General features: G+C 41.8%; 1 protein-coding gene across 2 annotated transcripts in view; it reads right to left on the bottom strand.

The window, feature by feature from the left end:
• The window catches only part of jade2 (jade family PHD finger 2), a 259041-nt gene that overhangs the window by 182764 nt on the left and 62925 nt on the right, over positions 1-13352 (bottom strand). For both annotated transcript variants that reach the window (XM_049592610.1, XM_049592611.1), the window contains exon 4: positions 4036-4193. In XM_049592610.1, the coding sequence (XP_049448567.1) occupies positions 4036-4193 (158 nt within the window). The remainder of the gene's footprint in view (positions 1-4035; positions 4194-13352) is intronic.

The following is a 13352-nucleotide window of genomic DNA, read 5'->3' as shown; positions in this document are numbered from 1 at the left end:
CCATCAGCTCAGTCACACTTACACTCACCCCTCTTCTCCTGTATCTCCCCATCTATCCATCATCACTCCATTTCAGCATCACTGTATATCACTTCATCATCCCACCGCATGTAAGATAATATATTAGCCTCTATTCATCCATCTATCCTTATCTATCTCTGCCATTGCTCTTTCTCTCCCAATCTGCTCATCTATCTCTCTGCCTTCAGGCTCTCTTCAATCTGTTAGCTCCATACTGTTTGTGTGTGTATGTGCATGTGTCACATATGTGTGTCTGCTGAGATATTAACCTATTAGACAATGTAAACAGTAAGGGTGACACATTTATCTTCTCATATGTTAGAATCATAAAGATTATCCAGATTTATTGCTGCACAATCTATCACCTTTCTCATCTCCCCTCAATCAGACTCTGAGGAAAGCATTCATTCTTCCATCTTTGTTAAACTACACTTTTTTTTGTATTTCTATTATGGAAACTTGACTCCTCTTTGCAAGTAAAACTGCTCATGCAAGTCTTTTCACTTGGTAGTCAAAGATGCATTTCAGGTTCTCTAGTTTCCTTGTAATGTATGCCATTTCGTTTGGCAACACAAGATTAGATTTACATTTTGTTTGTTCTATTCTGAAGTGTTTATTTTATGTTCCGACTGGCTTCTCTTTTCTTTTCACATGCCCAGTTGGAGATGCCATTAAGCATGGCAGAAAAGTTTTTACTTTTTACGACACAATCACCAACCCGGCCCCTTTTTCTTTGCTGCTGTAACGACTCTCAAAAATCAACTGAGCATATTTCTTTGATTCTGTTTCAAATGGACTGACTGAATGAACATATTTAATGGATTTTTAACTTGCTGCAACACAGTGACTCTTTGCCACTCTAGTCCTTGAATTGATTGTGATAAAGGATGACAGCACAAAATGCCTCCAAAAACATGAAAAAGTGGTGCAAAGGCCTTAAACTCCAGTCAAGAGTATAAACAAGAGGAACAGGCACTTAAACTCTGATAAATTAAACCGGCTGAACACATTTGACACAGTACTGTTCAGCCTTTTCATTTTAAACTGTTGAGTAGCTTTATGGCTGCTTCATATGCAACAAATATGTCTCTTTGCTGTGAAATCTTAGTTGAAGAAGCTTTTACTTTCTGTTAACTTGTCATGTTTGTTGAGAGTGAGTTTCCTCTGTATCTGGTACTCTTGAAGCAGATTAAAAAAAGGTTCATGGATACCAGGGATGGGACCTGAACTCAGTACTTCTAAGGTAACTGACTAAATAATATTGGTACTACTGAATAACAATTCACGTTAAATCAATCTGTGCCTAAGGGAGCCTGGGTGAGAATTCTACGTCAGAAAAGATGCAGAGATGCCACAACATGCCCTGAAGAAAGGCAGCCTGCCACAAAGCTCTGTTGCTGCAGCTCAAATGGTTTCGGTCTATCTGGTCAGTTTTCTTTTGTATTTAACTTTGAGAAATAGCCTGGTATCACTGATGTTTGTGATTGAGGGACACTGACCTTCCGCTAAGCCCCGCCCCTTTGTGATGGTCCGACAAGCTGTCGGAGTAAGCATGAAGCCCGAAATGTGACTAAGTGCGCTCCCTGAAGAAATACTATAATATTTTTGGAAAAATGAAACAGTGATTCCAGAGAGCAGCAGACAGAGGGGTCTACAGTCTGTGTCTGAAGGATATATCTAGTGTTGTGCCGTTCGCGAACGAATCATTCAAAAGAACGAATCTGTTGAGTGCACGTACTGAACTGAATCACTTCCAGAACTGATTCATTCATTTCTCAGTTCAGCTGAACTCAGCAGTGAGCGTGCAGGCCGGGAGTGGAACTACCGATTCGGTCTGTGCGAATGATGAATCACTCGCGAGTGGCGAGGCAGCCAGGGTGCAGGGAGGGACTGCCTACCGCGTGACAAATCACTCGGTGAACGAATCACTCTGTGAACGACGTAACACCGATCCCTGAGTGATTCAAATAATTTCTTCTCAGCGATACACTTTCATAGGGACTGTTTTCTCCAAGCTAACGGCTAATGTATCCAGGAGTCGAGACACATAAAACAATCACACACCTCCCCATTGTTTTAACAGACTTAGTTTCCAGATAAACATACTTAAAACATTAGGGTGGCCAGTGATGAGACTCACCAGTGCAGGGCAGACACAGTGGCAGCTCAGCCGTGTATCAGTTCAGTGAGTCGGACTACGCAGTACACAGTCAGGGCTCCTCCTGCCAACTGAACGATTCGATGAACGAATCTTTTGAACGAATCTTTTTAATGAACTGATTCTAGTGATTCAGTAAAATCTAAAGAACAGCTTTGCCCATCACTAGATATATCCAGGATGTCAAACTGACTCAGCGGCAACAACAGGTTAAAAAGACAAAGACAGTTAGAAGCTAAAGCCAAACTATAGGCTGATCGCCACACAAGACAATGAATATAAAGGGAAACTTTGCTGAAATTGAACCAGCTGTGTGGCATCGCAGTGTGTGCAGATGAACGGTGTTTTGCTTCGCCCCCATGCCACTGCCAGCACCTGGATCCCTGCCACAGGACGGGCAGGGATTAAACAACGTTCATCTGTGCACATTGTGATGACACACAGCTGAATATCAGCAAGGTTTCCCTGCTTCCCTTCACTGGTTCCTGTACAGCAGGGTCGGCCTTTTTTCCACTGTTATAATCATTAAAAAGCAAAAGCAGCATGTGTATACATTCAGTAGGCTATATCTTCAGTAGCTAGCTAGCTAACCCTACACTTTTCAGGGTTTGATTTTAGTTTTGGAACAGGGAAGAAACGTATATCTTTTTCCAACCTCTCCAGGTAACGAGTATCATTAATACACAACATTTAGCTCCAAATTATTTAAATTACATTTTTGTAATTACAGAAAGAGTAAAGTACAGAGAAAAGGCACCCTTGGGTACGGATACAATATTCGAGGCAACGGCACCAGTATCTGTTCAAATGTAAATGGCACCCAATCCTAATGGATACAGAACATTTGACCAAACCTCACGACTAGATAATTTGTCTGTCTCCCGAAGAGAATGTGTGTGTGGCCTCCCAGTATGACATGTCTATCTAACAGGCATTACCAGGCAGTCTGAGCATTTTCATTAGTTCCTTGAATGCCAAACAAACCACATGGGTATGTGCAGCAGCTGCAGTAGTACTAGAGAGCCACAACAACCTACTGGGCTGAGAGAGAGAGGGAGAGAGGGAGCGTGCCCAGACTAATCTACAGTATGAGTGAATATAAGTGGGTCGAAGTGCATGCCTGCACACATCTGCCCACCAGCTTGCTTGTGTGTGTGTGTGTGTGTGTGTGGTGTGTGTGTCCATGTTTCATTGCCTGCACGTGCATCCAAACCTGATTCCCATAGAGTGTGTTTGTGCTTGAAAGAGTTAGAAAAGCAGAGGGTCTCAGTTTGTGTCCAGATTTCTCTAGGTGCCTGTGTGCACGTATTCCATTAACAAATAATGCTAAGAAGTGCAATGACATGCAGTTTAATTATGTAAAGGGTTCCCACAGTCTTTTATCACAAATCAATGCCAATTTTCTCCTGAACATTTCCAAAATGTTGATAAATGTACGACAGCTGTGTATCTCTACAAAAAAAAAAAAAAATCAGTTGGATAATCTCCGCAAAAACTATCTCAATAAACTCCTTTACTCACATTTTTTTCAAAATCACTTCAGCAAAAATTCAAGGTTGCATCAACTAGAATCTCAAATTTCACAAGCTTCCTGAAGTTCAATGATATTTTGGCAAATTTCCAAGACAACTATTAGTCACGGCAAACAGAAGTTCAAGTCTCATAACCCTTCCAAGATCTTTGTGACCGTGGGAACTCTGCCAGTGTGTTTAGATGGTGACATAATGTCTGTGCAAGCAGAGGTCTAGCTGATGGTGAATTACTATTAAAACAAATAACAATACTCACTTTGCTATCCTCATAAATGTAATGGCTGTTTGTGTGTGTATGCAGGATGTGTTCTGTGTGTGTCCTACCTGACCACAGGTTCTGGTATGGCCTCCAGGTTGGCAGGCACCTGCACTCCCTTCTCCCACTCTTGTCTCCACGGGTCTGAGAGCACGTAGAAGTCGTCCGGGCCGAGCTGGGCCGAGTCCGGCAGCTTCATGGCCGTGATGAAATCTGTACGAAATACCTGCAGAGATGAAAACAGAAGAGAGGAGAGAGAAGGAAAGAAAAGTTTGGTCAAGTGCTCAGAAACAGTTAAGACATACAGTATACTTCCATTCACAACACATTTTTACTCCCAACTTGTCACATATTGCCACTTGGTCAGTGGACTTTGACGTCTACATATTACACGCTAGGTAGCCTGGGTGCGTCTGTCTTTGACGCTCTGGGACCCATATCAATTTAAGCCTTTTACATGCATTGTGTCTTTTCAAAATACACTTTTGTTTTCACGGACAATGTTCAGTTTCTGCTCATTAGATGCATACAGTCTTTCTTTTAATTAACTTACAGCCTTGGTAACAAAAAAAAAAAAAAAAAAAACTGTGAATATGTCTGTTTCAAAGTGCATCAAAAGCAAGTGGTTAGGCTTAGAAAAAGGACTTTCCAGGTCTTTAGATTATGCTGTTGTCCTGTGGCGTTTCAAACAGACGCCATCCGGTGGCGTTGTTAACTGTTGCTGCCTGACGGCATAACATACCACCACAAAAGTGTGCCTGTTTTTCGTTGGTGTCTGACATGGAAATCAATGACCAAGCTGCAGTATTTGACGACTTTGGAATAAGTACTGGTTGGTTTACAGGGCTAGGCGATAAAACGACAATGATACACCTTTCTTTGATAGAGTTTCCTTGATGTATGTTGTCATTAAACCGCCCATATGCAGGGAGAGGGGATGCTAATGTACCTTAAACATTGGTTGCCACCATGCTTTAACATCAGAAGAATAAGTAGAAGTCATAGTAGCAGAAGAAGAAGAGACCAGACACCAAGCTAATGCATACTGTAATTTCACAATGTTATATCAACATTCTACAAGCTCATTAAAGCTCCAGTAGGCAACATTGTTTTAGTATAATTGAGTAAAAATTTTATAATATCCTCTAAGCATAATGTAAATCAAGTGGTCTGAGACAAACAATAGGTTTCTGCACCTCACCATGGCTCTGTGTTCAGCCTCTAAAGAATCAGCATCAACCAATCAAAGGTCAGCTCAGACCACTGCGTTCCTATTGGCTGTTCTACTGCATATGCGCGTTCCCATGCCGCCAACAGAAGGGGAGAGCAAGCGGCAATGGCGAACAGTGCACCAGGTAAAATAGCTATTCCAGCATTGGCTACAACTGCCTACACGGCTAAACAACCCAAAGAAAGGAAGACAGAACTCGGTTCCCTGGATAAAATACTCGCGTGCTCGTCTGGTAGGAGGGGCTCAGGGCGGAGACGAACGAAACCAAATTCAGATGAGACTCAAAAATCAACCGTTTTCAGGCTTTCTACCTACTGCAGCTTTAAGTTATTTTTAGTACAATGATTTTGACCAAACATACAGTAACAGCACTGGGCAACCCCGCAATTTGCCACACAAGTGTACCTGTATGGTAATGCTAATGCTAATGGTAAGTTAGCAAGTTAAGTTGATGTTAGCTATTCCATTAGAATGAAACTACATAATGTGAATAATCATAACTAAATGTAATGTAAATAAAACTTAAAAACATTTTGTCATCTGTGAATGGGATTTCTGCCTGAGCCACACCGGATAAATTTTCACTGGCAACAGTGACTGTTTAACAAAGAAGACAACAACTCCCATGATCCCACACTACTTGATGATGTCACAGAAGTCTGTCTTTTATTCTTGTTTTGATTGAGAAACAGTAGAAATTACATAGTGTGCGTGAAAACAGCAAATTCTGGCCACAGTTAAGATTTTTCATTTGTCTATTTTTGTTGACATCATCAGGTATTAAACAAAACGTTTAAACCGTCTGTACAGAGGGTTTGACATGCTGCTGACCTCAGGCATTTCTTTGCTTATTTATTGATCAATTTACTGACGTGTTTCTATTATAAGTGTTTTAATTCTACCTCAGATTGGTGAGTGTTCCTCATGTTCTAATAATAAAGAGCAGTTTAAACCAAAATTCACCCTCTGATTTCTTCAACTTTCACCCAGGAGCAAAAACCAGCCTTTTTAAAACTAAAAACAAAACAATGATTTGACATGTATCATGATTATTATCAATATCAGGTTATCAATATCATGTTAACATTTTTGGCCATATCACCCAGCCCTAAGCATCTTCAGATGCTGAGAAGTGAAGGATTCTGGCAAATCCTCACAGCCTGTGAGTGTGTACTCATGATAAAATCATTACCGATAATAAAACAAACTGTCAGGCTTGTGTATGATCCATAGTTTGGCTTGAACATCAATTTGCTGTGGCCTCAAAATCATTTTTTGCATTTCTGCTGCTCAACACTAAACGTTATTGTAACTGTGAAGCAGGTGAAGAATATGGAGAACAGATGTGGGAAGGTGATGAGTAACATTTGTCTAGCAAAGCCTTAATCCCCCATTTTGCAGTGTTAACTAGATCCATATCTTTGGCTCTCTCAGATAATAATAATTCATCGCCTCTGTGGTCTTTCTAATGCTTCCCTGGATGTCTGAGTGGTTTTCCACAGAAGTTTTTTTGACCTTTTTGTAAATTTGTGCTGTTACTTTTGGGTGCAAAGGAACATATGGAGGCTTTGACTGTCATCATGGCATTGCTTCGGATGATGCTGAGAGGGAGAGATGTCTCACTTCATTACAAACTCTACCCTCACATCTTTTTCTTGCATCTCTCAGCAAATGGTCTCCTCATTTCCACCACTTACATCTTTTCCTAACGCCTTACATGGGAAGGACCACGATGTGAGGAGAGGATGTGAGTGAGAGGAATGAAGAGACATTTAAGACAAATGGGAACTACTACTATGTCTGTAAGAGGAACTAAAGGAGTGGAAAGGAAGAGGAAGGAGGAAGACGTGAGGGAAAGGCTGATAAGATGAAATGCTGTGGTCATGGTAACTGCTAACCAGATTGTTGCTATTAACCTGGAGACCTTTACAGGTTAATTCCAACTACATAAAATACATGTACAAAATGATTAAAAGAATGTGCACGTAGGAGGACGGTATAAAAACAAACAAGGTGTGCTTGTGTGAGATGGAGCTTTTTGAAGACCTGAGGGAGTGGGTGTATTCAAGCAAACACAATCATTCTCACATAATGTGAACACACACACCTACTCAGACACACACACATGCAGTCTCTCCCTCTCTGTGTCTGCTCTAACAGGGACCTGAAGCAATGATATTATCAGCCATATAGTCAAGGACATCAGCCAAGAACACACAAACCCACACAGGAAAACAAGCAACACACACACACACACGGCGGTGCCAAATCAACCGTATGACTTCACTCTACATTTTATCATTACTTTCTAAGCCTCCTTATCCCTGCTTTATTAGCTCTTCTCCTCCATCCTACTCCCTCGCTCCCCCTCCGTCTCTCCATTAACCTCTCCATCTTCCCTCCCTCCCTCCCTCCCTCCCTCACCCTTCTCTTACTCAGTCGCCTAATGTGGATTTTTTTTGTTCTACCTGCTTTATTTTGACTTAGGGGACACAAAGTAGCAAAGTGTCAAAAGGAGATTTGTGAGGTAATGAGAGGGAAATAGAAGAGGGAGTGAAATAAAATGAGCTGTTAGAGGGAGGTAGCAAATAAAATATCATTAGGAAATATCTATAAACAAGAGAGGAAGATGGAAACTGACAGAGACAGAGAGAAAATTGAGTTTCCCTAAAATTCTTCATACCACAATATAAATCAAGAGGCTTGAACATTGTCAATATCACAAAATGATACGTTTCTAATACCTTTGTTTGAGGAATTAATCATGTTTCTCTACAAAACCTTTTTTTCTATTACAGAAATCAACATGATGTCACAAGATCACTGTCATCTTTGTTTGGAGGAAAGGTGATATGTATTCTCTGGTAGATACACTGCAAAATCTTGCTAATTTCACCACCTTGAATTACATTTTGAGCGAAGAATATTAAAGCCAACATGGTGTCCAAATATAATGAAGCCCCTTCTGGTGTTTTAAGCAAGATATAAGAGAAAACTGACCCTGATCAGCCTTGTCCTATAATCCCGCTACCTTTGTGCGAGCTTAAAACATTATTAAACTATGAGTATGAGTTAACCACTCTAAACTGGCCCAGCCTGGGCTCATGATGAGCTTGTTAAGGTGGATTTATCGCAACCTATGTGCGTGGTCTATGCCGTTAGGAGCATTTATACTTGTGCTGTTGTGTGTCTGTGTTGCTCTGCAGTTACACCTCTAACACTCGTCTGTGACAGGGTTTCTGTTAAGTGCTGTAGAGTTTAACCGATTTGACTTAATTGCGACAATTTCAAACACTGTACTTGTGCAAACTGGCTTCATTATAGCATGCAAGATTCACAGAAAAAACACTTGTCTTTTGTTGGACACATTTTCTCCACAAATACAACATGCTAACTTAATTAGCACAAGCTTATGGCATTTTACATTGTTTAAATTAGCCTTGCAGTTAGCAGAGTTATCCTCTACTCATATGAAGCCAGGAACAACAGCAACATTTAACAAAGGTAAGGTTACAAATTTTGGCTCTATTACAACTCACAAGGTTCACTGACAAAACAACTGTCTTACACCAAACACTTTCTCCCCACATATACAACATGCTAATGTTATTAGCATAAGCCTATACCATTTTACACTGCATAAATTAGCCTACAGGCTAGCAGACTTTCCTCTCCTCATAAGAAGCCAGGATAAATCACACAAAGGACTTCAAATGCTATTTTGCGGGGGCTTAAATGTCTTCACAATTTATTGCTTCTAAAGTAAATGAAGTCTTTGATTCCACTGAGTAAAATGGTTTTCAGCTTCCAAAAATACACACGAGGTCTCTGTCGCCCCAACATGTAGTTACATCTTACAGCGCAGGCTATGGCATGGGCTAAGGCATAGCGTGCACAATTTGACACAGAAGTATAAATCCCACTTAAAGTCATACAGCCACTCATTCAGCAGCTTTTTAGCATGTTGGCGTGTTTATGTCATGAAGAAAACTATCTTAATTTGCCACTTTTCCAAGCAGTTCTCTGCACTGCTACAGACAGTACCGTGAGTGATCTTTCCCCCAAAGTTGACTTTGATAATCAGACCAAATAAAATATGACATATTCCTCCATGCATCACTACTTGATGTTGCCTAAAGACAAGCAACAACCATTAAATAAAATACAGTCTAAACTCAGTGTTTTCTTGTGACATACTTTAAAAGTTTGCATGCTGTTTGCTTAAGAGTTTCAATGAAACACAGGTCCTCTGTAATAAAGAGCCAGAAGCACAGAGAGATGAAGAGAGAGTGTGGAGGAAGTAATATGCTTTATATTTGTCTTGACCCTCAGAGGAGCTGAACTATCAGACTGGACTGCTGGAAAAAATGACTGTTGAGGAGAGGAGAGGAGAGGAGAGGAGAGGAGAGGAGAGGAGAGGAGAGGAGAATGATGTTTAACTGAGTGAGGAGGGAAGAGAAGACAAATCACCAAGTATGAGAGGAATGAGAGAAAGAAAGAGAAAAGACTGTGATATTATTTAAGAGGAAAGAGAGATAAAAGACAAGGACGGATGAGGATGAAACTGGTGTGGTCACGTGTGTGTGTGTGTGTGTGTGTGTGTGTGTGTGTGTGTGTGTGTGTGTCAGAGCAGTATATAAAAAGGCCATATGTAAAAAGCAGCATCCTTGGTTCTGCTGCTTGGCTGCCTCCACTGTCTGCCAGCCAGCACAAATAAATAATGCAATGGAGTAAGGGGCCATGTGTGTGTGTGTGTGTGTATGTGTGTAGGGGTGTGTGTGCGCGTGTGTGTATTTGTTTGTGTACAACTCGGTGTAAATGTCCATGTGTGTGTTCCTCTGTAACTTCCTCTGTGTGTGTGTGTGTGTGTGTGTATGTGTGTGTGTGTGTGTGTGTGTGTGTGTGTGGTTGTATATGAGTGAGTTAGTGTGTCTGAGTGTTTAAAAATGTGTGTGCTCGTGTGTGTGTGTGTGTGTGTGTGTGTGTGTGTGTGTGTGTGTGTGTGTGTGTGTGTGTGTGTGTGTGTGCATGTAAGCCAAGGCCATGATGAATCTTGCCTTCCCCTTCAGCAATACGAGAGGAGGACAGACAAAGACAGAGGGCAGTCTGCTCTTCCTTAATCTTTCTCTCTCTTTTTTCTGTCTCTTCCTCCTCTTCCACTTACACTCTCACTTTTTTCTCCATACTCCTCACTGGCGAGGAGAGGAGAGGAGAGGAGAGGAGAGGAAATTAAAAAAGGAGCAAAAGAGGGGAGGAAAAGGTATGTGAGGGGCAGCGAAAGAGAGGAGAAGAGAGGAAAAGGGAAGAAAATGATAACAGGGAAAAGAGGAGGAGAAGGGAAGGAAGTTATAAGAGAATGGAAGAAAGGAGTGAGGAAAATGGGGAGAGGACAAAAGAAGATAGGAAGAAGGGGTAGGAGAGGAAGGAAAAGAAAAACAATAGAGATGAGAGGGAAAGAGAGGCGAGGGAGAAGCAGAAGGGGAGGGGGAGAGAAAGGGAGGAAAGGGAGGAAAGAAAATAAGAATAGGAGGAATGAAAGGAGGAGAAAAGAAGTGGTTAGAACAAGGTAGAATAAAGGTAAAGTAAAGAGGTGAGCAGAAACAAAAGGAGAAAAGGATGAGAGGAGAGGAAAGAGAAGAAAAATAAGGAGATGAGAGGCAAAGGGAGAAGAAAAGAGGAGACGAAAGGAGAGGAGAGAAGAAGTGAGGAGAGGATTGAAAAGGCGGAGAGGACAAGGGAAGTAGAAGGGAAGGAAAGAGAACAAGGGGGAAGAAGGGGTGAAGAGAGTGGTGAAAAGAAAAAATAAGGAGAAGAGAAGCAAAGGGAGGAGAGGAGAGAGGAAGGGAGGAGAGGGGGGTGGAAAAACAAGAAGAGGAGAGAGAAAAGGTAAGGAAAATAAGGAGACCAGAGGCAAAGGGAGAAGACAGGAGGAGAAGGGAGTGATAAAAGGTGATGAGAGTGGAAAAAAGGAGTAGAGGAAAAGGAGGAGAAGAAGGTACAAAATAGGGGATGAGACAAGAAGAGAGGAGCAGAGATGTGAGCAGAGGCAAGGGGAGAAAAGGAGGAGAGGAGAGGATGTCAGTATATCAGTTTTATTACTGTGTGTTTGTACAGGAATGACTGCAGCTAATTAATGTGTAGGAAACACTATTACAAGCTCCTGCAGTTTTATGTTCTGCCTTGTTTCTCTCTCTCTCTCTCTCTCTCTCTCTCTCTCTCTCTCTCTCTCTCTCCCTCTCTCCCTCTCCAGCTCCTCTCCATCCTGCTCTTCCTCTCATCCACCGCCCGCCCTCCTCATCTTTTCACTCTCTCTGTGACAGACAGTTGAGAGTCACCCAGCCTCAGTGGTGGATGACAGGCAGACAGATGGAAAAGGAGCACTCAAGATGAGACGAGCAGGTAGACAGGCGGAGAGTCAGACAGGTAGAGGCAGACGAGCCGTCGCTGTTTCCAAACTGTCAAGCAAATTTTACGCACAATGTAGAATACAAGGTGCACTCCTCTCGGCTTTCACAGAGTCAAAACTTACATCCAGTAGAAAAACATCCAGAGCTGATTAGATTTGAAGTAACCTGTCTGTCCTCTGCAGAGTCAGTTAATGTCAGTGATATTTCACGTGAAGACAAAAACAAAGAAATGCATTCGGCTGTGTTATAACAGAGCAGCTGATGAAGACGAATGTATGGTCGTGACAGTACAAATGTCTTGTCTGGCTGGCTTTGGTGGACAGAGACTCAGTCGTGCAATGAGCCCGGAGCGGCCACGGAAACTCTGTCAGCAATTACTCAAAAAGCGCGCTGCTTTTTCCATCTATCACACGCTTTATTTATCTGCCGGAGAGATTTTCTGCATCGATCAACTTTAATAACTTTGTTCTCAGGAACATGTGATTGAATTTCGCCATTTCCACTCAGCTTTCCAAATCTGATAAATCACAATTTGCAAATGAAAATACAGAGTGGATGCAACTCTTGCAAGAGTGGGAACAATACAGTGAATTTCCTACAGAAAATCCCCTTCAGCGTGCAATTAATTCATGTCATCACAATCATGAGTTGTACTCAGCTGCTTGCAGTCATTTCAGTGCACTGCTCATCAGGTTTGTTTGCACGTTTTTCATTTTATTTTTATGCTGCAACAAGGTGAAAACACCTAATTATTTGATGAAAAATCCTGTCGTGAGTTTAGATTAATTTACTCTTCATTCAATTATCTTCTCACCAAAGACGTCGCCTACATCTGTCGCTCTGTTCTGTGCAGCTTCTGAATCCCTGCGTTTGGGAATCCCAACTCAAATGATAAATTTTCCCTCTAAACTATGATTCAGCAACAATCAAATTATTTAGTTTCTGTCTGCAGAGAGCCGCGCTGCCTCATTTCCCCAAATGTGACAAGCTGTCACGCTGCAAACGCAGCGCTCATTTGCATTTCAATAACTCAAGTTTTAATTTTTTTGTTCCGTCATCAGTTTGGTTTGCATCACAAGCCATCCAATCATGCAGCGCAGAGTGATCGATGACCTCTCACTGAAACTGAATAGATGAGATTCAGCTGCTCTGATGAAGCTCCACAGAAATTCTGGTTCAACATTACTGTGACTGCAGGAAAACACACACACACATACACACGCAAACTGTTGCACGCACACACACAGACTGGAACACGATCAAACAAACACAAGTAGTCTCCGTCACACAGTCAAACACATAGGCACAGCTTTACACACACATACACACACACTTTCCTGTGGCCAGTCAGTCAGTCAGTAGGTCAGTATGCTATGTTGAGTTATGGGCTGTGTGCATGCAGCGCTCTCATTAAGTCCAATCTAGATCTGGACTGATGACATGAGCAGGGGCTGTGGAGTGTGTGTGTGTGTGTGTGTGTGTGTGTACTGGCAGGGGGGCTGACAGCCTGACAGGCAATAATAATCACAGTCAAAAACACGGGCACTCATGGGAGAGCACTGTGATTAAGAATTCCTCTCGATAACCTCTACTACTGCTACGACTATAGTATTACTGTAAGTTTTAATAAAGAGACTTCTAAGAGGACGTATGATTACGACTAATATACTGTGACACTGTCGCTAATACTCCTACTGACGGTGCTGCTGCTACAACTACTATTACCATTAGACACTTTCTTTAAACC

This window comes from Epinephelus fuscoguttatus, linkage group LG12 (assembly GCF_011397635.1).
Source record: "Epinephelus fuscoguttatus linkage group LG12, E.fuscoguttatus.final_Chr_v1".
Classification (NCBI taxonomy): Eukaryota; Metazoa; Chordata; class Actinopteri; order Perciformes; family Serranidae; genus Epinephelus; species Epinephelus fuscoguttatus.
The sequence above is the reverse complement of the archived record's forward strand: the minus strand, read 5'-3'. Positions and strand labels throughout refer to the sequence as shown.